We start from the raw sequence: 26,749 nt of genomic DNA, 5'->3' as shown, positions 1-26,749 counted from the left end.
TTTAGAGAGATATTGTATAAAAATTACTGCATTTTTAAAATTTAATTTTTAATTTAAAAAGTAAAAAAATTCCATTCCATTCATATATATTAAAGCTGACCATTATTAAAAGGTCAAGTACTGGTATATTTCAAGAAGAAGAAGAAGAATTTAAAAAAAAAAAAAAAAAAATTTTTTTTTTTTTTTTTTTTTTTACAGATATAAAGAAAATTGGCCATCTGTCAGGTGCAGTGCGACCACTTTTGTAACAGTTTGGGGGCATACCTTTTGCCCCCAAACTGTTACAAAGTTTATTGCATTTCATAATGGCATAAACAATTTGTCTATTACCTCACGTTCCTCTGATTAATTTATTATGATTGTTATTTGCTATTTTGGAAGAAAGGTTCTGGAACACTATTTGATGTATGCTAGCAAAAAATAGATCTGTATTAAATGTGTTGTGGCTTTTTAAAGTTGAGTGTGTAGTAGTAGTAGTATAGTGGGATTTGTGGCCTCATTTCATCCTGTTGGTTTGGACTTAATTCCATTGAATAAGTTTTTTTAAAACTTTATTTTCATAAAATGAAATGAAAGTTATAATATTCAGTCCTTCATAGAATCAGTAGACTTTCCTGTTAATTATGTTTAATTTTTTATTTAGCTTCTCCTTGCAATGCGAGCAAATGTGGAGGATCGTGGACTGAAGGATACAACTCCGTTAATGGAAGCTTCCAGTGCAGGACACAGTGATATAGTAAAACTTTTGATAGATCATGGAGCTGAAGTAAATGCACAGACCACACAAGGTAAAGAAGATTATTAATATGAAATTTCAGCTCAGCATTTTTGCAGTGATGTATTAATCTTTTGGAATTATAGAAATGGAACTTGGTAAAAGTAACTAGAGAGTCATGCTTATGTTTCTTATTGTCTCTGTATGATGCTAATAATTTAAATTAATAAAATATAAGAAATTAAAACCTGCTATCTTAAGTATTTCAGCAGGCTGAATTATTTAATCTTAATCATCTGGATACATAATTTTGATATTCTGTTTAATCGGCTATTATAAAAATAGGATGATTATAAAATTAGAAATTCTACAAGCCTGTTTATCATTTAACTGCTTTGGGAAATGGGCAACCCACAGCCTGTGTGTAATGTATTTAGTATATTGTCTTAGTATTGATAGTGGAAAATGGTGCAAGATAGAAAGCTTATACAGCATTAGCAAAAAAAAAAAAAAAAAATTCCCATTTCATCTATTCATCCCCTCCAATAGTTTTAGTTCTTGAATTTATTTGAACTATCCACTTCCACAACAGCAAATGGCAGTTTGTTCCAACAGTCATTCACCTGTTGGCTGAAGGCAAACTTCCACACTTTATTCTGCGACCATTCTTACTCAGTTTGAATTTGTCCTCTCATGTGCATAGTCTGAGTAAGAGGAAGATTCCCATGAGCATTGTTTGCTCAAGCCATTCAAACCTTGATTCGAACACCTCAATCAGTTCATCTCATAAGTGCCTAGCCTCCAGATGTGCAGTTTGTAGAACCAAAGCCCTTTCTTGGTAAGAGCATTCCTTTTTTACTCTCACCAGTCTCGTTGCCTTTCTCTGTTTACCTGTTCCAGCAGCTCTTTGTCTTTCTAAAATGGCCTCCAGACTCAAGATTTGACCTGTCATTGCCTAACACAATGGGATAATCACCTCCTTATCCCTGCTAACAAAATTCCAGTACAGTAATACCCCGAAGTTACGCGATAGGCAGGTCCGACGAAAATCGCGTAAGTCGAATTCGCGTAAGTCGGGGTGCAACTTTGCATATAAATACATATAAATTTTGCTTAATTGGGACCAAGGACTAACAAAAACACTAGTTTAGAAGAAAAATATTAATAAAATTGCAGTTCTTTATACATATTAATACAAAATATGTATTAAAAAAACAAATGACTTACGTTAAAAAGTTATTTCGATGTCGATGGCTTCATAAAATCTAACAAATTCGTCTGACGACACAGCGCGTTCTTTTTTTCACGCAGAATTTCTTCGTAGCAAGCTAATAATTTTTTTATTCCTTGCTTTGTAGCTATAACGCGTTCTTCGTTGGAGTCTATGTTTTCTAAAAATTTTAAGCCCTTTACAATTGAGCCCTTTTCAATTTTCAACCTGTCAAGTTTGCAATTGTCATGTGCTTTTCGCCGTTGCTTCATTTAGGCCTGTAGCACGTGCAATATCACATGGTCTTTCATTTCGCTCAAAGCGTTTCACAATTTCATATTTTTTCTCTATCGACAGAGGCGGACTGGCCATAAGCCTTACCGGGGAAACCCCGGTGGGCCAGTGTGATTTTGGCCATAAACCATAGTATGAGGCCACTATAAATTTTCCCGGGTAAGAATTTTTGACCCAGTCCGCCTCTGTTTATCGATAATTGCTTTTCTTTTTCTCTCTGAATCTGCAGTGTCTTCACCAGGACGCTTCCTTTTCACACCTTTTAATTAAGTATTTTACTCATTTTTAGGGAATAAAGCACAATTACAAAACGAGGAGGCACGCTTGATACGCATAAACAAAGCTGCGCGCATGTAGCAACTGAATAAACAACACCATAAAGGCAGAGATACACTATTAACACCCCACATTTCTAGGGGTTACTACCATAAAACAATAAAAATCCAGTTGCGTTTCTGCTAGTGAAATCTGTTATAAACTGGTAGTAAACTCGATCTAATTGCATTTGCGATTATACCGATAGCTGGAATTGTGTTGGTTTTTACGTTATTATGGTGAAATGTGTTTCCCCTTCACTGATATAAAAAACATAAAAGCAGCAAAGTTGAATTTTGTTCATCTTTCGCTCTCATTCTCCGCCGTCGCACCGTATATCGATAACATATGAAAAACGACCTTGAAGATAGTGGGCGGCAGCGTTGCCAAACGAAAAAATCAAGAACCGCGTAACTCCGAGTTCGCGTAAGTCGGGGTAGCGTAAGTCGGGGTATTACTGTATATCATTGACAAAACCCTATAATTCTCTGCCCTGCTCAGAAAATTTTATATCTAGCTGCACAGTTACCCCTAGGTCTTTTTCATTTTCCACTACCCTGAATGTAGTACCACACACTTGATAAGTTATTTTGGGATTACTGCTGCCTATAGGCAGTACCTTGCATTTGTCAATTTTAAACTTCAACTGCCATTTCTCAGCACATCTGCCTAATTTTTATAGATCTTGTTTCTGCAGTACACTCTCATTATGGGCATTAACAACCCTGCCAACCTTTTTATCATCTGGAAACTTAGAAATTAAGCCTGATGTATTTTCATCAATATCATTAATAAATACAGAAAACAACAGTGGGCCCAGCACTGAACCCTGTGGAACTTGTAGTAAACTACAAAGAGCAGTGTCCATTGATAACCAATCTCTCACCTCTCCCACTCAACCATCCCTTTATCCATAGCAGTAACATGCCCTTAATGCCACACTGCACTAAGTAGTCTTTTATGTGCAACAATATCAGTTTTTTTGCATCCAGTTGCTTTATCCCTGCATCTTAGTACCCAATCAGGTTGGTCAGGGAAGATCTCCCCTTTATGAACCCATTCTATGACTTGAGTATCCAGTGACTCCATTATTTTCCCTGGAACAGAAGTCTAATGGCTGTAATTACTTATGTCACTCTTTGATTCCCCACACCTCCTTTGGGAATTGGGGATACGTTCACACACCTTCAATCCATAGGGACCTCCCGTGAATACAAAGATACCCTTATAATTATGGCTGTGTTTGCATATTTCCGTTGCTGCCTCCTTTAATATTATTGTATAGATCGCCATCCAACCCAGGTGCCTTTTTTTTTTTTTTTTTTTTTTTAAGTTTAACTTCGACACTTTCCTTTCAATTTTTACAAATTCATTTAGCTCCCTGTTACAGTTTGATAAACGTCTAGCATCCACTTCCCTAAAGAATTCCTCGTGTGAATGTAGATGCAAAATACCTGTTCAGTTTGTTACCAACCTGAGGAGGATCAATTAACAGTTAAATCATCGATACGAAGTGGACCAGTATGATTCATCCCCCCTCCTTCTGGTGTTTAGATAAGTAAAGAAGTCTGATGTTTTTCTTTGTATTCTTTACAAAAAATTTCTCATAATGTCTAGCATGCCTAACCTCCTTTGTTATTTAATTGAAGACTAGTTTACATCCCATATGCTTCTGCATCACTTGATAATTTATATGAGTCCCATGCATTTTTATTCTCCTCCATATGTCTCATTAGACAATCTGACATCCATTTACGTCTTTATGATTATTTCCATGAATGCTTCCCATTTAGAATTTGTTGTTGCAACATTGTTAGTTGGTCCCACTGTATAGGATTTAATAACTGTCCTAGACCACTGTAGTCTCCTTTATGAAAGCAAAAACCCTTCCTTTTACCCTTGATACATCTTTAAATAAATCCCACATCAATACACTGTGTGTGATCACTGCCACCCAGTGGTTCTTTTTTCTGCAGAATCTTAATGCATGAAAACTGCTGATAATCAGATAAAGAATATTGCTTTTTCTAGTTGCCTCTCTGCATATTACAGACATCTAATAAATCCATAAAAGTCTTGATAGTATTTAAGTGACCAACCCACAAGTTCCAGTCAATATCTGGAAAGTTAAAATCTCCCATTATAAGACACTCTGATTTAATGGCTCACTCTGTTTCTCTGTTATCAGTTGTTTATTATACTCGTCACAGTCATTTGGTTTGTAACACTGCTACTCTCATTATTGTTTTCCTAGTGCTTATATGACACCAAACTGAGAATGTTTCACTGGCCTTTAATGTCAACTGATGCACTGACATTGATTTTATGTGCTTCTTAACTAAGAGCATAATTCCTCCATTCTCCCCTCCTGTTTTCCTTTCCATATACATTGTGCTCCCCCATATTCATATTCTGCATCCCTTATATCTGAGTGACACCACTTTTTTGATATCCTTGCTATGTCTGCATTTGATGCCTTGACCAGCACTTCAAATTCTTCAAATGTATTTACTATGTTATCATAACACAACCCACTTTATTTCCTTGTTGCAGTATGATCCACAACAGTCCTCAAAATCCCCAATACCTTGCTTTCTGGGCTGATGTATGTTCCAATATAAGCAGGGCAAGAAACATGTTCACCTCTGCCTGCAGCTGTTGTCAGTCTCTTAGTCTGGGTATTCTCCCCATACAATTTGTATTTCCATACAAATTGTATGGGGAAAAAAAATAATTGCTGGATTTCTATTCGTCTGGTTTTAATGAAATTTGGTTTGGCTTGACAAATATTTTTAACAAGCCCATATAATAAAATTTCATAAAAGTCACTTCTCTGAGAATCTTTCACTGAGAAGATGGATATAGCAAAGACTATAGGCACTTAGTATAATATGTGCAAATGCACCTAATAAAATGTAACAATTATGTTTATACAGGGTGTCTCAAAAATATTGGTACAAACGTTTAGGGGAGGTAGGCAACATCTAAAGGAATGTGAATCGCATAAGAACCCATAACCGGAAACGTCACGGGAAAGTAGTAGCAGAGGCACAAGAAGCAGAAATGACACAAGACAGTAATAAGTGGCAAACATTTATTTGACATAATATTAACAATGGAGTACGAGATGGATGCATTTCATGATGTTACAACAGATGCTTGAAGGTTCCACCATGAGACGCGATGCATGCGTGACACCGACGCAGCATGGATTGGCGGACACGGTTGAACACACCTGGAGTTTCTTTGACAGTAGCAGCAGCGCAGACGAGTTTCGCCACGAGATCCATTTCCGTCTCTACAGGCGATTCATACACGATAGATTTTGAGGGCCCCCCCCACAGAAAGAAATCAAGACTCAATAAATCAGGTGAGCGTGGGGGCCAGGCAACGGGTCCACCACGGCCAATACATCGACGCCCAAAATGCCTGTTCAAATGGTCACGAACACACCTTCCATAATGGGCAGGCACCCCGTCATGTTGAAACCAAATGTTGCGTCTCACATTTGCTGGAACATCGTCAAGTAACCCTGGTAGAACTTGTTCAAGAAAGATCTGATATTTAGCAGAGTTCATGCGGGATGGTAACAGGTATGGGCCGACTAAGCAGTCACCGACCATACCTGCCCACACATTTATTGCGAAGCGATGTTGTGCTGCATGAGGGCGCACACCGTGTGGTTTGTCGTGAGCCCACACATGAGCATTGTGCTGATTGAATAAGCCTTCCCGAGTGAAATAAGCCTCATCTGTGAACAAAACATAGCTGGAAAATTCAAGTCTTGAACACTTCCTTGGAGAAACCACTGCACAAAAGCCACACGTGCAGGATGACCTTGGGGGAGCAGTAACTGAACCCTTTGGAGATGAAAGGGGTGTAAGGAATCTTCGTGCCAGAACACGCTGTACACTGCAACGAGACACTCCTAAGGCAGAGGCGATGGCATGTGTGCTGGTAGTAGGAGTATTCTGGATGGCATTCAACACACTTTCTTCCATGGCGGGAGTTCGCATCAAACGTGGTCTGCCCGCACTACTCCTGTTACCTCTAAATGACCCATAATCGCACAAATTTTGATGCACACACGCAAACAAACGGTAGTCTGGTACATGTCTGTCTGGGAAGCGTTCTCCATAAATTCGTTGAGCGGCTCGTCCATTGCTCTCTGCTAATCCATACACTAGGTGCATGCCTGCCAGCTCACAGTTTGTATATCAATGCATGCTCTTCATGCGGTGACTACCGTGCCATCTACCGACTTACGGTGATGTTTCTGGTTATGGGTTCCTATGCAATTCACATTCCTTTAGATGTTACCTACCTCCCCTAAACATTTGTACCAATATTTTTGAGACAGCCTGTATAATAAGTGTACACACGCGCGCATGCACACACACACACACTTTTAATTTGCTGGTTATTGTTTGGTCCTTGTTATTAAGGTTTCTGCTCCCTATGTTAGATATTAACATAGATATAAAACTCAAGATGATCATCTTGAGTTTTAATATCTAAAATGGATCACAACATAGGTTTATGAAGAAAAAAAATCCAAATAATTCTAATAAACTGTAATGTTATGCAAAAGAAGAATACAGTAGAACCAGTGAATGTGGTAACTAAATTTTAATAAGGTAAAGAAGCTTTTGGCTTAACGAACCCCTTTCTCAGCAAGTAAAACATAGAATGTTAGGAATGGAATAACCTAATTAAGCAGTGCATATTTAGTGCTTATTTAGTTTATTCCATTTCTAACATTTTATGTTATGCTTATTTTCTGAGGAAGGGGTTCGTTACTCCATAAGCTTCTTTACCTTCTTAAAATTAATTTAGTTACCATATTCACTGGATCTACTGTATTCTTCTTTTGCAAATTATGGAAACCAGTGCCACAGGCCCATTCTCTTTTATAAAGTTATGTTCACACAGAAGTTGGATACAAGAAAAAAAAGTTTATGCCAAGCATTTGATATGGTTACACAAATTCTTTGGAAGGGTGGTTGTGTACAAGTTGAGTATTTGGATTACTGACAATATTGTGAAGTATAATGAGGAACAGATCAAGGACAGGAGGTAAAGGGTGGTTATTAGTTGTTACTCTGGAGAGTGGGCCAGTATATCCCTCAATATTTGGTGCATGGTGTCTCTTTATTTTCTTAAGCTGTATCCTCTCATCAATGATATTGATGAAAAAATAGTGCATGATATTGAAATTTTCAGATGATATGAAGGTCAGGAGGGTGTTGAATATGCTGAAAGTCAGACTGATTTGGAGAGGCTTCATGGTTGGTTACAGAGATGGCAGTTATGTTTTCAATGTAGGCTTCTGCCTTTGGGAAAATAACTTTAGTTGCGTTGGGGAGGGTGGCTGAAAAGTAATTAAGAAGAGTAATTTATCAGACTTGAAAGATATCATACTGTGTATGAAGGTAGCCAGAAAGCTAAGGATAACTGCTTTCCAGGCAGAAAGAACAATTATTTCATTATACAAGTCAGTGATAAGATCACATTTGGGTTATTATTCAGATCTAGAGAATCTATATGGCAGTTTCTCTAGAGATCTAGAGAAACTACCAGCTCCTCGGATTCACAATTTACGACAGAGAATGTCTTTCTGACTCAATATAACCTTTTCTCTGCGGATTACAACTGCTTCAAGAAAGATACTTGAGCAGACTATGCCCTCTTCAGACACATTGAGTAATTTTGTTCATAACAATGACAGTATTCATAATTTCCAAGAGAGGATGTGAATTGAGCTACCCCCCACCCTTTCGCCTCTTTGAATATTATCTGACACTGAGCATTACTATGAGGAATATCAAATGTCAACAATGATTTGGCATAACTTGTTAGATTTCACTCTTCTCTGTGCCCTTGTCTCTGTACACAAAACAAAGGACCAATGTGCATTCTTTCTTCTTTCATAATAGCACCTAGCAGGTTATAACACAAAAATTAGCAGAATGGATCTGTAGAATATCTATTTCTTTACCTTCAGTGATATTAAGAAAACTTTTTTTGCAAATTCTATACATTTATTAGAAGACAAATTTGTTCTCCAAATATAATTATACTTATCTTAAAGTTAAATTTAAATAATATTTAACTTAACACTACTGATATGATAACACAGTTGGGAAATCCTCTCTTACGAATTCTGGTTGAAGCGAGCTGACTTTTGGCTACAGTAAGGAAGCACTTTGGTCTTAGGAATGCATGATGGAAATTCAGCTGGTCACCAAACTAATTCCACAATTTACCAAATTTATTCAAAGTCATAACTTCTGCTACAAGTATATTAAATATTAATAACCTCAACAAATAACCTTAACCTAATACTTTTTTTTTTTCCATTTTTTATCACAATACAAAACAGCTTATTTTACTATATCAATTTGTTTTGACATCTTGATCTATTGTCTCTGACTTGCCTTCTTTAATTATGACTGACAAGAAAGACCTGTACTAATTTACTGATGGGTGGATTGTTAGTTCATAATTCTAGACTTGCAATGGAACTGAAAATATCTAATTTATTTTTGTTGTAAAATTTTAAATTATATTAATTTTTAATAAATTTTGTCTTTTATTAATCTTTATTGCCTTTTCAATTGAGAGAAGGTATCATCCCAAGGCCATAAGTTGTGCTGCATTGGAAATGAAAACCTGCTGAATGTGTTTTTTTTTTTTAATGGCTTAGTGTACAATAACAGAAAATTGTTCTCGTGTGTTTACTGCAGATGTGTTCTTTAATAAAATTAAGAAAAACATTCTGATTGCAATGCCATTTTATAGTTTTTTTTTTTATTTTTGCAAAAATAAAAGGATGGATGATAAACTGCATTTTTGCACAAAAAACAAAGGAACTCTTTAGTACCAAATCTAGTATCACCATGAGTATGACAGTCTAAACAGAAATCCACCCAGAAAAAAAATTAGGTAAACTAATGTAAATGATCCTATGACTGCTTTATCAGTGAAATTTAATTTCTAGTGCAATGTGGACTTTAAAAAAAAAATAAATCTGCTTTTTGCCAAAAAACCTTTTTTTTATTTATTTATTATTTTTTTTTTTCTTGTTCTATTCAAAACACCTGTTTCTTTCCTACCTTCAAATATCCAATCACTGACTTTTTTAAAGCCAAAAGTTGGCACCTCTGCATTGAGCTTCTTGAAAGTTGACTTATCTGGTAAGAATATGAAATGGTCATCTTTATGAGGATTATACTATGAAGATTAGGCTTACAGAGCCTTGGAAACTAGAAATCTCTGGGATCAGGGAGTGGGGGGCACCAAATGAGTGAGAGTGTTATTGCATTGAAATGGGACACAAAAAACTAGGGTGTGTACATGCATACTGTTTAGGGAGAACTAACAGATTGGACACCTACCTCCCTGTGCCCTTGAGGTTAACAAAAAAAAATAAAAATAAAAATAATAGTACTAGAGCTTGTTATTCATATGCTTATCATGTATTTGTGTGTAGAGAAAAGTTCATGATCTGATTTACATGTTATTCAGAATCAAAAACCTGTAATAGCTTACTTGGAGTGAGAAATTCTGCTCACTCTGTCTGAGATTAATTAACTATAATGTCCGTCAACAAGGACTTTAGAAATTAGTTAACTTGTTGACTTGATATTAGCATTAGTTTAGGCATACGATATAAGAAAACAAGCTTATGCCGCATCACCCAAAAACAAAAAACCCTCTACCATTTCACCCTTCCATGCTCTCCAAATGCCAGTCTAGCTCAGGCTTAAATTTATTTAAGCTATCAACGTCCGTTCCAACAATTAACCACCTGCTGGCTTAAGGCAAATTTCTGCACATCTATCTACAACCGTCTTTCCTCAGTTTGAACCCCCCCCCCTCAGGTTCATAATCTGAGCAAGAGGAAGAATCCCATCAGCATCGAGCTTGCTCAAGCCATTCAAGGCCTTATACACCTCAATCAGATCACCTTGCAGCTTCCTAGTCTTCAGGTGCTGCAATTTGCAGAACGTAAGCCTTTCTTGGTATGAGCACTCCTTTGTTTCCCTCAGCAATCTTGTTGTCCTTCTTCTTCTCGTTCTAGCAACTCTACATGCTTCCTAAAATGATGCCTCCAGATCTGTACACAGTACTCAAGGTGTGGCTAACCACTGCCTTTTACAATGGGAAATCACATCCTTGTCCCTGCTAGCAAAATTCTTGTATATCATTGACAAGATTCCATGCACGACTCAGCAAACTTCATATCTGACTGGACAATTACCTCCAGGTCTTTTTCATTCTCCACTTCCCCGAGTGTAGTACCTTGATACATTTCTCTTGGGTTAGTGCTACCCATATGCAGTACTTTGCATTTTATTATTATTATTACTAGCCATATGGTGCAAGGAAGCAGGCTTATGCTGCACCAGCTAAAAAATATTCCGAGTTACCCTGAGAGAGAGAGAAGTAGAATGGAATCACCAAGAAAGAGAAGAATGATGATATCCAGCTCATAATATCCTGGGTGTGCCAAGTCCATACTCACCAGATGTGAGCCCCCGGGGTTAATTTTTTTATCAATGCTAAACTTCAGTTGTCACTTTGGTGCCTCCGCAGTCAGGTGGGCAGGAGCAGCAGCGCACACGCTTCTTGATTAGACCGGGGTTCAAGCCCATGACCACCAAATACGGAGGTTGTGGAAAGGTCAGGGAATGACCACCGCATATCCCCAGAGCAATATGGCCTTAGTTACTAATGCTCCTAAAAAAAAAAAAAAAAAAAAAAAAAAGTTGTCACTTCTCAGCCAATTTGCCCAACTTATCTAGATCCTGTTGCAGTAGTATACTGTCTTTACTATTGTTAACAACCCTACCAACCTTTGAGTCATCTGCAAACTTAGACATTTAGCCTGTTATACCTTCATCAACATCATCAATGATATTGATGAATGTATAACAAAACAACAATGGGCTCAGTACCGAACCCTGGGGAACTCCACTAATAACGTTAGCCCACAAAGAGTAGTGTCCATTGATTACCACTCTTTGTCATCTCCCATTCAACCATCCCTGTATCCATTGTAGCAACTTTCCCTTAATGCCACACCGCTCCAATTTGTATAGCAGTCTTCCATGTGCAACAGTATTAGAAGCTTTTCTGAAATCCAAGTATATCTTATCAAAATTATTCTTTGCATCCAGTTCCTTTGTGACCACATCATAGTATCCAATCAAATTGGTCAGAAAAGACCTCCCTTTAACAAAACCATGCTGTGTCTTAACTATTACTGGTCTTGTCTAGATGATCCTGCAATGCTTCTTTAACCAGATTCCATTATTTTCCCCAGAACACAAGTTGAACTGATAGGTGTATAGTTACTTGCCATCCTTTGAACCTCTTTTGTGAATTGGGGATACATTTGCACACCTCCAGTCCATGGGGACATCCTCTGAGTCTAAGAAAGCTCTTATATGATTATGGCTAAGGTTTTGCTCACTTCCTTTGCTACCTCCTTTAATATAACTGGATAGATCCCATCCACCCTAGGTGCTTTCCTTATGTTTAATTTCAACAATTTCTCCTCCACTTTGCTCTCAGTTATTCCGAAATCACTTAGTTCCCTGTTAGAGTTTGATAAACTTCTGGCGTTTCCTTCTTGAATAACTCCTCATATATGAATATAGATGAAAATATGCATTCAGTTTATCTGCTACCTGAGCAGGATCATGTATAGTCAAAGCATGTTAAGTGGACCAATCTGATTCATCCCTTTTGTTATAAAGTTTACATAGGTAAAGAACTCTTTGCTGTTTTAATTTGCATCATTTGCCAAAGATTTCTCATAATCTGCCTTCACCTGCCTAACCTCTTTTGTGACTTGATTACAGACTAGCTTGTATCTGCCATAGGCTTCTGTGTCACCTGAAAATTTATATGCATCCCATGCATTTTTCTTCTCTGCTACGAGCCTCATGAATTCATCTGACAACCATTTAGGCCTAAACCTTGAACAGTATTTCTGTTTTGGTACGAAAAGCCTAGTAGCCTCCAAGATTAAATTCCTGAAGACTTCTCATTTAGAATTCATCATTGGTAACATCATCAGTTGATCCCACTCTATAGAATTTAAAAACTGTCTGAAACCACTATATTTACCTATAAGAAACCTCCACCTTGCTTCTACCTGCAGCCACTGTTAATCTTTTAGTCTGTGAGTCCCCCCGAATCTAGCAGTTTTCTAACTCACCTAATACTGCCTCGATAGCATCAGCAAATATTCTTGCACTCTTCTATTTAAGTGTACCCCCCCCCATCGCTGTAGAAGCACTCTCCTGTTAACAAGCATAGGCCATGCTGACAAAAATGCTACACCATGAGATTTGCAGTCTCTCCAGGGCTGAATTAATTGACAAGGCTCTCATCATACACTCCGTCCTATCGTGTCTGGGCAGAATTGCGGACACTTTCAAATTAAAAAATAATTTTTTCAAAATTGATCTATACTTTTTAAGTAAATCCACAGATATCTTACTCTTAATGTTGCTAGTGCCAGTGTGTACATTAATATCACCTTTTGTGCCCTTCAAAAAACATGATATCTGCTCTACAACATTATCATCTTTTGCCCCTGGTCTTGTTCCACCTATCCTTTTTGCATAATATATTCCTCGTATCCATGCCAATGGAATCACCAACAATAACTAGTTCCTGCGGGATCAACTCATTCTGCCTTAGTGATTGCCACTGTGCTGCCACAGGAATGAGCTCAGGCATTGAGTTGGGCAGCTGAGAACTTAATGGGCCCTTAATATTAATTTCTTTAAGGACATCTACCCTACACCTCATACTACGCTAACAGATTACGAATACAGTGCTATATGTTACACTGTCTAGTTTTACATTATAAGTTCGAGCTATACATTACGCTATTTCATATCGATCTAGAATATTACAATAATGGCGGCAAGTTCAACAGTATTGGCGGCAACACCAGCGAGTTGAGTCGTAACTTACAAAAATCACTAGTTAAATTTAAAAAATAAGTGAATGATTGCTACTAAGCCTATTTAATATCTATGTAGAACACATTATAATATATTAATTAAAGAAGAATACGGTAAAAATATCAAAACTACTTATCCGTTTTCAGCTGACGAAAATCCATCGTCTATGTGAGTGGCAGATGGCTGTGCATCATGCTGATGAAGCTGCCGCAGAGCATCACTGAGGTTGAAAAATTCAATTTATTATTTTTCACATTATTATTTTAGCAGCATTGGAGCTTGTTGCTCATCTGTATTTATGTTTTTCTGTTGAAGTACAGGGTTGTTAAAATTAAAGTATCCCTATATAGAGGGCTCTGGAGCGAGTTCTAAGGCTTGTACTGAAAAGAAATGTGGACATAAAGAATGCGCTCGCAATTTATTGGGAAAAAAAAGTAATAATTACAAAATTTGTCACTATGTGGCACTGTGGCAATACAAATCACTTGAACAGCGCTACAATTGTTCATTGTGTCCTCCATTTTGATCAACAACTGTTTCATTCGAAGAACAGCATTTTCTACAGAAGAACGTAGCATGTCAATTGGAATAGCCAGCACATGATGTCTAATGCTGTCCTTCACATCTGCCAGAGTTTGACATCCCAATACACCTGATTCTTCAAAAAACCCCACAATCAGAAGTTGCATGGGGTGAGGTCCAGTGATTGGGGTGGCCAAGATGTCTGGAAACAATGGCTGGTGACCTGTTCGTCTGTAAAGTGTTGCCTTAGCAATCTTTGGACACAATGGTGGATGTGGGATTGCACACTATCTTGCATAATTATGGTATCCTGAAGGCACCTATGTTGTTGCAGCTCTGGTATTGCAAAATTTGCCATCATTTTATAATATTGCTGTCCAGTGACGAAACAGGTGCGGGGTCCAGTCGGTGTTACCTGTTCAAAAAAATATGGCCCAATCGTGAATGTGGCCATAAATCCACACCACTCTGTCACTTTTGGAGAATACATCAGGACCTCTTGGATAACTCAAAGGTTTTCTGTTGCCCAAATGCAACAGTTGTGCGACTTGTCCATTTAAGCAGAAGTGGGTTTTCACTCCAAAGGGTGTTCCATGGCCAAGTGATATCCACTGTCATTTGCGCCAGAAACTGAAGTGCATATGTGAAATGAATATCTGCATCACCATGGTTTATCTGCTGTAGCATGTGCATCTTGTAACTATAGTACAGCAACACAGCATCACTAGCCTTGCAGTGGAATACGGCATGTCCACTTCACGAGAAACAGCTGGCACACTTGCGCTACTGCATGGAGATTTACTTGATAAATTCACAACAGCCATAGCCACGTATTTCTCTTATAGCCGCAGCTGCATTTTTGCTGTTCTGATAGTACAGCTTCACTAATAGTGCCTTTTTCCTACAAGGTTGTTGGCATTGCTGTAGTGCAGGGAAACATCTACTGTATGATTTTGAAGAGGCTGCTTTGCTTTTATACAGTATAGTAGAGCTTGAGTAGTGGTGCTGTGGCAATAACTTATGATTATGCAAATAATGTAAGTTATTTGCATAATCATAACTAAGATAGTTACGTGCCATACAGTGATAAATTTTGTAACTAACTTTTTTCCCAATAAATGGCGAGCGCATTCCTTATTGTACCTGTTATCCAAATTTCTTTCAGTACGAACCTTAGAACTCGCTTCACAGCCCTCTACATAGGGATACTTTAATTTTAACAACCCTGTATATTCATGGGCCATGTGCTTAATATGTGGGCTGAAAAATCCAGATTAACTCATGGGTGGGGAGAACTTTAAATGAGTTCTCCAATTACAGCTTCAATTGAAGAGGACTTCAGAAATTCCTCCTAAGAGAATCAACACCAGAGTTCTCCAAATGTTTGCTAAAACAGCATGAGTTGCACGATGCCATAGAGGTCTGGTGACAAAATTTTCATTCCCCCATTATAACTTCAAATTTCTCAGCCTCTCTTTTAGTTCACTCAATTATTTTGTAAACTGTATAACTCAGTAGGAACTGTTCTTGCAAATTACAGCTATATGGTCATACTGCACTTGCAGGAGCTTGTTACCAGTTTGTCACTTTAGAACAGCAGAGAGCAAAAAGAGAGAGAAAATGCCTAGTTTGGTAATACTTAAAAATGTATGTTTGAATAAAGCTATGATTGATCTTTTCCATAAATAGCAACTTACTGATGCATACAAATAATAGATTTAATTCCACACAATCAAGGTTTGTTCTGCAATTATAACTCTTCATATATCTCACCAGGTGCATGACAAATTAGGAAGGACAACAACAGGCTGTTTACAACCCAAACTAATGTTATGGAAGAGAAGGCCTAGTGATTGACCCACTATCTTGAGCAGCCTGTTGTTTTTATACCTGCTATATTGTAGTTAATTAATGGTGGCAAAAATGAAACTTAATCTTTGTTATTACATGCAAGAAATTGACTGAATTTTCCCGCAGCATTAACAAAATCTAAATGTCATGTAAATTAGTAATAATTGCATGTTAATTTTAATTATTCCATAAGAATAATAGTTAATTTTTTCTTATTCTTCAAAACAAAAGTACAGGCAACTCCTATATAAACGGTACTTCTACAACATGGTTTCGCTCTAACACGATTGATAACTTGAGGCAATCCTTGCACAACATGGTATGATATAACACAGTTAGAGAATTTCGGTAAACCTCGCATAACAGGGTATTTTTGAACTTTTGTGCGGGGAAAACCCTGCTATTATGTTGGTTGTAATTTTTCAACATTTCCACTGTTTTTGAATCCCTGCTGTTGACTTTCTAGTCAAAACAAAATTATTGAGCAATTCCTGTATTTTTTTTTTTTTGTTGGGAAATCCCCGCGTTATATTCTGTGCCATTGAACGTGTGCTTGTTGAACTTGTGGAAAAATCTAGATTTCCAAGTTTTATTACTATTGGATGGCACACCTGGCCATCCAAAAGATTAACATCATCCAAACATTGAAGTTATGTTTGTACTACTATAGTTGTGCTAGATTAATACAACTTCTGTCAACCAGCCATTAGATCTAGGCATTATATCCACCTTTAAAACTCATTCCATCAGAAAATCATTACAATGGATTTCAAAAAAAAAAAAAAAAGGTTCATAATCTATTAAAGTAATGGAGGTATTGAATTCTCAATTGTGGGCTGTATAAGAATCATAGCTTTATGGCTGAAAGAAGTAAAACTATCAATGTTAAATGCGTATGGAAAAATGTATGGCCATAGTAAGTTTATTCAGGAAATATGGTCGAACTGGCAGAAAACGGAATCGGTGCGATAGTAGAACTTTGCTGCTATGTGGGTAGGAGGGGAAGGTTTTGATGATATGACTACTGAAGCCCTTGCGGGTAGTACAGTTAATAGAATTGCCCTCCTCCTCCTCCTCACACCAGCTGGAAAAGACCTGAGTTTGAATCCTGTTGATGAAGGGAGGAATTTTTATGGGTCTTTTTCACAACGTGGCTGAGTTAGTCGAGCTCAGGCAAAGGTAGTATGCCTGTTTTCTCCTGGAAACTCGGGTTTTTCGTCCAGCAAAACAGAAAATCGACCTCAGGATACACACAATTTATAGACAATATATACAGAGTAACATGGCTGTAGTTGCCGATGCTTCTAAAAAAAAAAAAAAAAGATATGATTACTGAAGACATTCAAGAATTACTGGTAGAAAAAGAAGCCAGTGTAGCGGATTTGGCACAAATGACATTGTAGGTAAAATCAATTCAGATGATGATATTGCAGATAAAATTCTAAACTTCCAAATTTTACACTGAAATGCATACGGGAAGGCATAAATTTGGCTGAGCAATTAGAATCTTGTTCTTTTAATGCAGATTCTTGAATGAAAGGAGCCCAAAGTTCAAAAGGGAGATCCAAAAATGCCTAGTTCCTTACGATGAAGTTCACAAAGATTTATCAAGCAAACTCAGATTACTGATTTTTGAGAGAGAGTAGAAGATACACGAAATCTAGAATGGTGTATTTTTGTTAGTTTTGTTAACATTTTGTTAACGAAATAGTGTATTTTTGTTAGTTTTGTTAACATTTTGTTAACGAAATAGTGTATTTTTGTTAGCTTTTGGAACGTAACCCCCCTTTGTACTTTTTCCATATAACACAGTTTCGCACAACACAACATTTTACAGGAACCTAATAACCGTGTTATACGAAGGTTACCTGTATTGTTCTCCAAAGCACAATTATTGATATTCTGTCTGATATTACACTAGGCTAGCATTTAAAATTTACATTACGGTGCATGACAACATTTGCTGCTGTTGTCATGCATCGTAAATTAACCTTTTTTACTAAACTGCAGTATCTGGTTACCTCTTGTTGCTTTACTCCAGAACACTACTGCACAACCAGATTTCCTCAGTCTTAGGCTTTTTATTCCCCTCCTCCTGCTGTTTTTAAAATGGGAAAACAAGTTGAAACAGCAGCAAGGGTGGGATAAACACCCTAACTAACACTAACCATAGCGGTTTAGGCATGTCAATCACTGCCTTCTTCCTGACTTTTAGTCGAAGTACGGAGAGGTAACCTGATTCTGGAGTTTTACCTAAACATTTTAACCACTATTTTTTAATCATTATAAATATTTACAGATGTAATTAAGTTCAGTGAATGCCTAATATTCCTTTTCCATTGTTTAAACCTTAGGTGTATCTCTCTAAAATCAAAAACATTTCAAAATCTGCACTTTTCAATCACTGAGGGTGCCAGATTTTAAAGTGTTTACAGTATTTGTATTTTTCTAAAATTTTTTCTTATGTTGTTTTTGAAAATATCTTTAAGAATTTGGCTATTAATTATAGTTCATTAACTGGTCATTCCAGACTGAGATTAGAAATAAGTTATTCTAATGAAGCTCTTTAATTATTTCAAATAGGGAACACACCATTAATGTTTGCATGTGCTGGAGGGCATGAAGAAGTTGTACGTGTTTTGCTTGAAGCTGGGGCCAATGTAGAGGACCATAATGAAAATGGGCATACACCTCTTATGGAAGCTGCAAGTGCTGGGCATGTTGGAGTAGCTAAGCTTCTTGTAGAGCACGGAGCTAGTATTAATACTCATTCCAATGAGTTTAAAGAGAGTGCACTTACACTGGCTTGTTACAAAGGCAAGTTTATGAATGGATTTATGTAAAATTATCTTAATTTAGTTATTATATAATAAGATATAGCATAATGCTCAAAAAATTCATTTCGAGCAGATCAAAATACACCATTGCATATTATTCTTGGGCTAGAATATTTAACAATTTATTCATTCACCTCTTAGAATTCATTGAAAATAATGTTTGGTAGCAGAATCTATTCCTAGTCTTCTCTCTCTCTCTCTCTCTCTCTCTCTCTCTCTCTCTCTCTCTCTCTCTCTCTCTCACACACACACACACACCCCACCAACCATTTGTTGCCTGGATCCCTTTGTCATATTTTGGCTGAAATTTTTGATTTGATGTTAAAATTGCACTAATTTACTGCAGGTTAGTAAGAATCTGCAGATAAAAGTGGTTTTTTTATCTGTAGATTCTTAATACACGAATAATCACTGCTGATAACCAGATCAAGAATATTACTCTCTGTCTCTCTCTCTCTCTGGTTGCCTCTCTAACATGCTGCTGTAGAAAATGATTGTCTAGTAAATCCACAAAAATCTTGCTAGTGTGCGAGTGACCAACTACAAGTTTCAGTCTATATCTGGGAAGTTAAAATCCTCCATTATAAGACAATCTGATTTACTGGCCCACTCTATTTCTCTGTACAATTGTTGTTTTGTGCTCATTAGAGTCATTAGGCCACTAACACACTGCTACTCTCATTTTTATTTTCCCTTACATCACACCAAACTGACTCAACACTGCACTGTCCACCCATGTAAACTGGCTGCACTTCCTTAGATTTTGTGTTTCTTAAGTAATAACATAACCCCTCCCTCCTTCCTATCCTTTCTGTATACATTGTATTCAAATTCAAATTCTGCATTCCTTATATCTGTGTGACACCAACACCTGAAATTCATCAAATTTATTTACTAAACTCTTAGCATTGGTGTACAACACAAGTATACATTTACCTGTTCTTATTCTTAGCTACCCTGACACAGCCCCTGTATTTACTTGTTTCTCATTGACTCCTAGCAGTCACTGAAATCCCCCGCACTTGTTTTCCTAGCAGCTGCTCATTCTAATAGAAGCAGTGAAAGAATTACTTTCACCTCTGCTAGCGGCTACCGTTAATCTATTAGTCCGTGTATCCCCCCACCTAACACTGCCTTGATAGCATCAGCAAATATTCTTGCACCCTTTCTATTTAAATGTGTCCCATCCCTGTAGAAGCACTCTCTCTCCTGTTAACAAGCACAGACAAGGCTGAGAAAAATTCTACCCCATGAGCCTTGCACAATCGTTCAAAGCCTGAATTGATTGACCAGACCCTCTTCACATACTCTCTCCTATCGTGTCTTGGCAGAATTACAGAAACTTTTTTAAATTCAACCCTAACTTGCGGCTTTTTTCCAACATTGACCTGTTATTGTAATTCCGCCGTTCTCCTGCTCTTTATATCGTTGGTACCAACGTGTAAAACAATATCACCTTATTTGCTCTTCAAAGATGATATCTGCCCTACAACGTCATCAACTTTTGCCCCAGGCAGACATACCCTGGATTTGCACTATATGGTAATTATTATTACAGTAAACCCTCGATTTAATAGGGGAGAAGGGGGGGTGTCCATTAATTCCGAAAGTCCATTAAATTGAATGTAACTTGGAGGGGGGCATTTTTTATTGTTCTTAATGTAAAAATAAAAGTTTTCATACAATATACAGTACTGTACAATATAAAATTATGTTGCAATTTGGCCTTTGATTTACGGATATCAGAAACAGATTGTTTTTTTAACGCTGTACATTTCACAAAACGTGCTACTGAGACGCCTTGTTCTAATTTCTCAATTAGCTCTAATTTCTGTGCCACATTTAAGTTCACATGTTTTCTTTTAACTCCTCTATCACTTGATACCATTTTAAATTGTAAGGATTGCAAAATTATTTAATAAATAAAGTCACAATTCAGAAATCACAGAAACACTGTTTACAACTTGATTGTACAATAACTTGAGGCAGACTGAGACTGAAACAAAGCGAGTCGGTAGACCTGCAGTTTAGTGTCCCAAGTCACGTTCAGCTCGCAAGTCACTGGCTGCTCTTATCGTAATCTGGGAAAACAGCTATTTTGTAACACAATTTTAGAAAGAATAAAAAACAATTTCCTGAATTTGATTATAAAAATAAAAGTAGGTAATTATCAAAACAATAATGGAAATAGGTAAATATTATTAATTTTTAATTAATAATAACACTGAAGTTTTGTATAACCTAAAAAAAAATAATATAGTCGAGATTAATATGTACATTACTGTATTATTATTTTTTTGGTCCATTAAATCCAAAATCTGTTAAATCTGGGTCCATTAAATCGACGTTTACTGTACTATTACCTACAATTCACATTCCAAAATTAGTTGAAACTAGTTATAATTTTCAAACTTCCTTCTGCATATAAAATTAGGATACTACAAAGTCTTCACCATAGCAATATTTCAATTTCATAATATTAAATGTGGGATTACCAATAGACATCTCAAAAATGTGTACCATAAATCATATTACGTTCTCACACAAGAAAATTATTACAAGAGATCATAATAATACGAAGCTGAATTCTTCTTTTGTAGCATGCCCTGTGTTTAACCAGTCTCATTCTTGCTTCTACATTGGCATAGTACGACTACTAACCAAAACTTAATTTTAGTTTCCAATGCTTTAATTTTTTATGTGAAAATGAACCAGAACATTTAGATGCATTCTGGCTTTTGGGTATATTTTTATTCTGAACTGATTTCACTTTGGTGTTTTTTCTTCTTAATATTCATGTTATGCAACAGCACATAATAATATTCATTTTATGCATTGACATTGTTTCATTGAAACAATCTCACAGTTTACCCAAGTGAATTTTGTCAAAAAATAAATAAATAAAAAAATATTTTGCCAAGCCTTTTAGATATTGACTGATCTTTATCAGTATTTTAGGTTAGTTATTGTTATTCACTTTCTACTTCTTATTTAATGTGCCTTTGTTTTTATACAGAAACTGTCTTTCTACTAACTTGAGAGAACTGTTCTGGGATAACATTAATAGGTTTTAAAAAAGCTTGATTTAATCTCAATGAAATTAAAAACAATTTTACATATCACACAGGCAAACAGAAAAATAGAATATACTCAACACCGAGACCAAAATATTTTCTTTTTGTGAAAGACATTTTATTGAGACTAAGCAATGTAAATTAATAAATAAAAATATGCTAACATGATTTTTGGCTAATTAAGTTTATTGTCTTAAATTGAAATAAATTGCACGCTGAGAAGCCCCTAAGCCAAATAAGTTTAACCCGAATACACTTGACATTTTGACCTATTTTGAGCATTGTTTTTCATTGTTTTTAACTTATTGTTACAATAAAAAAATAAGTTAACAGTTAAGTTAAGTAAGTTAGAAATAAAAAGTAAGTTAATTTACAGCTGGTAAAATTGGCATTAAATAAATTCAGTAATCAAGAATTAAAAATTTTCTGTTAAGTAAATATCCCTGTTAATAAAAAAGTGCAAAGGGGAAAAAAATAATAATAAATAAACAAACTGTAATGTAACTTATATTGCTCAAATTCTATTTCATAAATAAATTCAAATGTAACTTTTATGACTTGAAAGTTAATTTAACTTTCTGAAGGAAAGGAAAACATCGAATGGGCACTTACAGGAATAGGAAAATATTACAGGGCCACTAATCCATATATGATAGCTAAACAAAGATTAGAGCCATGTTTGTACCATAAGGATCCATTTATCAGGTATTTAGTCTTGATTTGGTGTAGGGCCTTACCTAGGTACGGTTTATTTCTACTTTAAGGAAACGGAACTTAATTAGTTAGCTAAAAATTACATTGCATCAATTAGGGTATATCCTTTATGTATTTTTAATACAATTATTATCTTTCTCATGTTGACTAAATTTTTGATGTGTGAATTGTCTTTCTGCAAATATATCTACCAAAATAATTAACACTTTAAATAAAAGATTTATGGATATTCTCTCTCTCTCTCTCACTCAAAATTTCAAAGAATCTAACTTGTGTTTCCTGTCAGCAGTGGCACCTTAGTTGATAGATGCCTCTTAAATAAGTCTTGTGTTGGTTCAATATTAATAGCTGTTAATTTTTACTTTAATTATATATAACAGTCTTGCTTGAGCAATTTCTGGAGTTAATATGGTTGGGATTCAAAATCATATTAAAAAAATTTGAAAAATAAACAATATTATTACTATTTTTGTTTTCAGCTTTACATAAACAAGTACAGTACATTTTTCTCTGTTTTGTTTTCAGCTTTACATAAACAAGTACAGTACATTTTTCTCTGTTTTGTTTTCAGCTTTACATAAACAAGTACAGTGCATTTTTCTCTGTTTTGTTTTCAGCTTTACATAAACAAGTACAGTACATTTTTCTCTGTATGGTTGATACTGTTATATAGAAAGTTTAGATACTTATTCTTGTTGAATTATTATTATGTAAAATGATTTGTTGCATTTATTTGCTTATTTTGGTATTTTTATTTATTTAGTATATACAGTGGATTCCGGTTATTTGGGACACCGGTTAATCGGGGCAGCCGTTTATTTGGGGCAAATGTTAAAACACAGAACCAATTGAGAAAATAGCCAGGGCTTACTTCGCTTAATTGGGATAGCATGCCGTTTAATCGGGACAGGAGACCGCAGCATTGGAGATTCCCTTACGATTGTCGCTGACGGTACCATGTGGTTCGGTCGAAATTCTGGAGGTCACAACCATAAAACAATTAGCAGCTACCTGTTTATTGGGCTTTTCTGTTAGTGAAATCTATCATAAATGGACAGTAAACTAGATCTTACTGAATTGGCGATAACACCGACAGCTGGAATTCTGTGGGTTATTATGGTGAAATGTGTTTACACTTCCATGAAATCTTCAATCATATAAAAAAATTAATTTTCAGATCTTCTCTTCATTCCTATTTTTGTAACTCGTTACTCCGTTCCCACTTGCGCGTATTGTGTTACTTGCAATTTGTGTGCCACGTTCTTTGTTATTGATTGCTTATCTTTTTACTGTTTTAAATTTTAACCCCCACCCACAAATGCCAATGAACAGAAATGTCAACTAGTTCGTATGTACATATTACAGTACGTATTAATTATTCCGATTATCACGTATATTCTTCTGATTTTCACGTATCATTTAATTTTTTAATTGGTAAGGTAATAAAGGTTAAATTTGTACTTAATATATCTTTTCTTTTATAGCCTGTGGATAATATTCCTCCTGTTTTCTCTAATTAGAATCACTATTTAATGGAATTAAAATTCAATTCACAAACGTGATCACAATGACCGGCGCTTACTACACATCATATAGTGAATGGTACTTTACTATGGTGAGTTTGTCGTGACGTGATTTGATTGTACAGTGAACCAATTGTAAAGGGTGGGGGACATTGTATTTTTAACTATTTATGTGAAACTTGGGATAATTGGGACAGCGCTAAATCGGACGAAAATGCACTAGTCCCGATGTGTCCCAAATAACTGGAATAGATGTATATCCAAGCAGAATTGGTATTAGCAGAATTGGCAAATGAAAAGAATTGGCAAAAAAAAAAAAACCCCACCCTTTCTATTTCATCTATCCATCCCCTCCAATAGTTAGTCTACTTCTTCCTTTAATTTGTTCAAGCTACCCACTTCCACAACAGCAGATGGAAGTTTGTTCCAGCAATGCAATCTTCTGCACATCTATCTTGCAACCATCCTTTCTTAACTTGAATTTATGCACCACCATGTGTGTGTAGTCTCAGAAAGCAGAAGCTTTAAACACCCCAATCAGATCTCCTTACAGATGCCTAGTCTCAGGACTCTGCACTTTGTAGAACTGAAGCCTTTTTCGGTAAGAGCACCCGTTTGTTCCCTTCACCAGTCTGGTTGCCCTTCTCTACACCTGTTCCAACAGAACTACATCCTTCTTAAAATGAGGACTCCAGTACTGTGTATAGTACTCAAGGTGTGGCTTTACCATGGCCTTGTATGAGGGGATAATTCTAAGTGGAAATGTGTGCATGCATAATGCTGAATGTTTGATACACTTAATGATTTTATAAACTTGAAAGTGATATTCTTGTTTGGATTCATAGAATCCAAAGAAGATAAAAATATCATCTGTTTAAATCGATGCAGATGTCTTAACCTCTTGAGCTCTGAAATAATGTGGTTGTTCCTGCTAAACTAAACGTGGTCAAAGACATTGAGAGAAGGCACATCAAAGGTCATTAAGAAGGCTTCCATCATTGAACATGATGCGATGCAATTGTCTTCTGTTAATGTGTTGATGGTTTGCAGTTCTAGTGTGAAAAACTGCAAACTATCAATTTGTGGAGGTAACCTGAATGGTAGTTTTTGAGATTTGCTCTGATTTACATTCTGTAGGAGGTCTTGGATAAGATACCATTGAAGTTTTTTCACATGCCAGTAGTGAGTGGCACACATTTGAGTGGTCACTTCAGCCAAGGATAAAGCTGACCTGCTAGCATCCCATTTTTCTTTCAACTCATGCATTAACGATCTTGGTAAAACACCTCCCACTATTCCCAACACGCTCCATTCAATGCCTCCTGTGGTCTTCCGTCAAAAGGATGTCAGAAGGATTTTGATGACTCTTGATGCTAAGAAAGCTCCAGTTCCCGATGGTATTTCTCCACTTGTTCTCAAAACCTGTGCTCCTGAACTTACTCCTATTCTTTGCCGCAGAAGGAGAAACACCTTTATTCCAAAGGTGTTTTTCCTTCTGCTTGGAAATTTGCTCATAACCAGCCAGTTCCTAAAAAGGGTGACAAATCCCTCCCATCCAATTATTGTCCCATTGCAATTACTTCTACTCTTTCTAAAGTAATGGAGAAATCAATTAACCGCCAAATTTTAAACTACCTAGAAACCTTCCGTCTGATCAACGATTGCCAGTATGGATTCCATCAGTGTCGATCCATTGGTGATATTCTGGCTTATCTTACCCATTTATGGATTAATTCAGTGGAAAGGTTCGGTGAAACACAAGTAGTTGCTCTTGACATCTCAAAGGCTTTCAATCGTGTTTGGCCTAAAGGTCTTCTAAACAAGCTTCATCTTATGGTTTGCCATAGATGGTAAATTTGTGCTTAATATATCTTTGCTTTTATAGCCAGTGGAAAATATTCCTCCTATTTTCTCTAATTAGAATCACTATTTAATGGAATTAAAATTCAGTTCACAAACGTGATCACAATGATCGGCGCTTACTACACATCATATAGTGAATGTTTTTAATAATTGGTTATCCAGTTTTCTCTCTGATCGCTCACTGAGGGTAGATGGCTCTCTGTCTTCTAACTTTTCACTAATACGGTGTCCCCCAAGGTTCAGTTCTTTCCCCCACTCTTTTCCTCTTGTATATTAATGACCTTCTTCCATTGACTGGAAATCCTATCCATAGTTTTGCCAATGATAGCACATTGCATTCCACTTTCCATTTTGAGAAACCTTGTCCTGCTCAATCAGCTTCAATTTCTCGAAAATCTGCTACCAATTCCTTAAATGCCGATCTTCAGGTAATTCTCCAGTGGGGCAAAGACAACTTAGTTGATTTCAACCCTTCTAAAACTCAGTCTTGTCTTATATCTCGCAAAAAGGATTCTTCTGCTCCTATGCTTATCTTTAGTGACACTCCGATTTCTAGGGAAAATGATATATCTCTTTTGGGGATTACCCTGACTTCTAATATCTCCTGGCACAAGCACATTACAAATATTGCTTTTTCTGTGTCTAAAAAACTTGGTTTTCTCTTTCGTTCTCGGTGTTACTTTTCTTCCAAACTGCTGCTCACTCTGTATAAATCGCAAATCCGCCCTGCCATGGAATATTGTTCCCACATTTGGGGCGGTGCCACCAAAACCTCTCTCAGGCTTCTTGATTCCATTCAGAAGAGGGCAGTTAGGTTAATTAATGACTAGTCTCTAACAGAGTCTC

General features: G+C 36.4%; 1 protein-coding gene across 3 annotated transcripts in view; it reads left to right on the top strand.

Moving 5' to 3' along the window:
• Positions 1-26,749, top strand: part of LOC150088195 (ankyrin repeat domain-containing protein 17-like) — a 1,023,061-nt gene that overhangs the window by 152,004 nt on the left and 844,308 nt on the right. For all 3 annotated transcript variants that reach the window (XM_090369376.1, XM_090369375.1, XM_090369377.1), the window contains exons 5-6: positions 644-788; positions 18,476-18,709. In XM_090369376.1, the coding sequence (XP_090225502.1) occupies positions 644-788; positions 18,476-18,709 (379 nt within the window). The remainder of the gene's footprint in view (positions 1-643; positions 789-18,475; positions 18,710-26,749) is intronic.

The sequence above is a fragment of the Mastigoproctus giganteus genome, chromosome 3, assembly GCF_048544385.1.
Source record: "Mastigoproctus giganteus isolate SK-2022 chromosome 3, ASM4854438v1, whole genome shotgun sequence".
NCBI classification, from domain to species: Eukaryota; Metazoa; Arthropoda; class Arachnida; order Uropygi; family Thelyphonidae; genus Mastigoproctus; species Mastigoproctus giganteus.
This window is presented reverse-complemented; position numbering and strand designations above follow the sequence as displayed.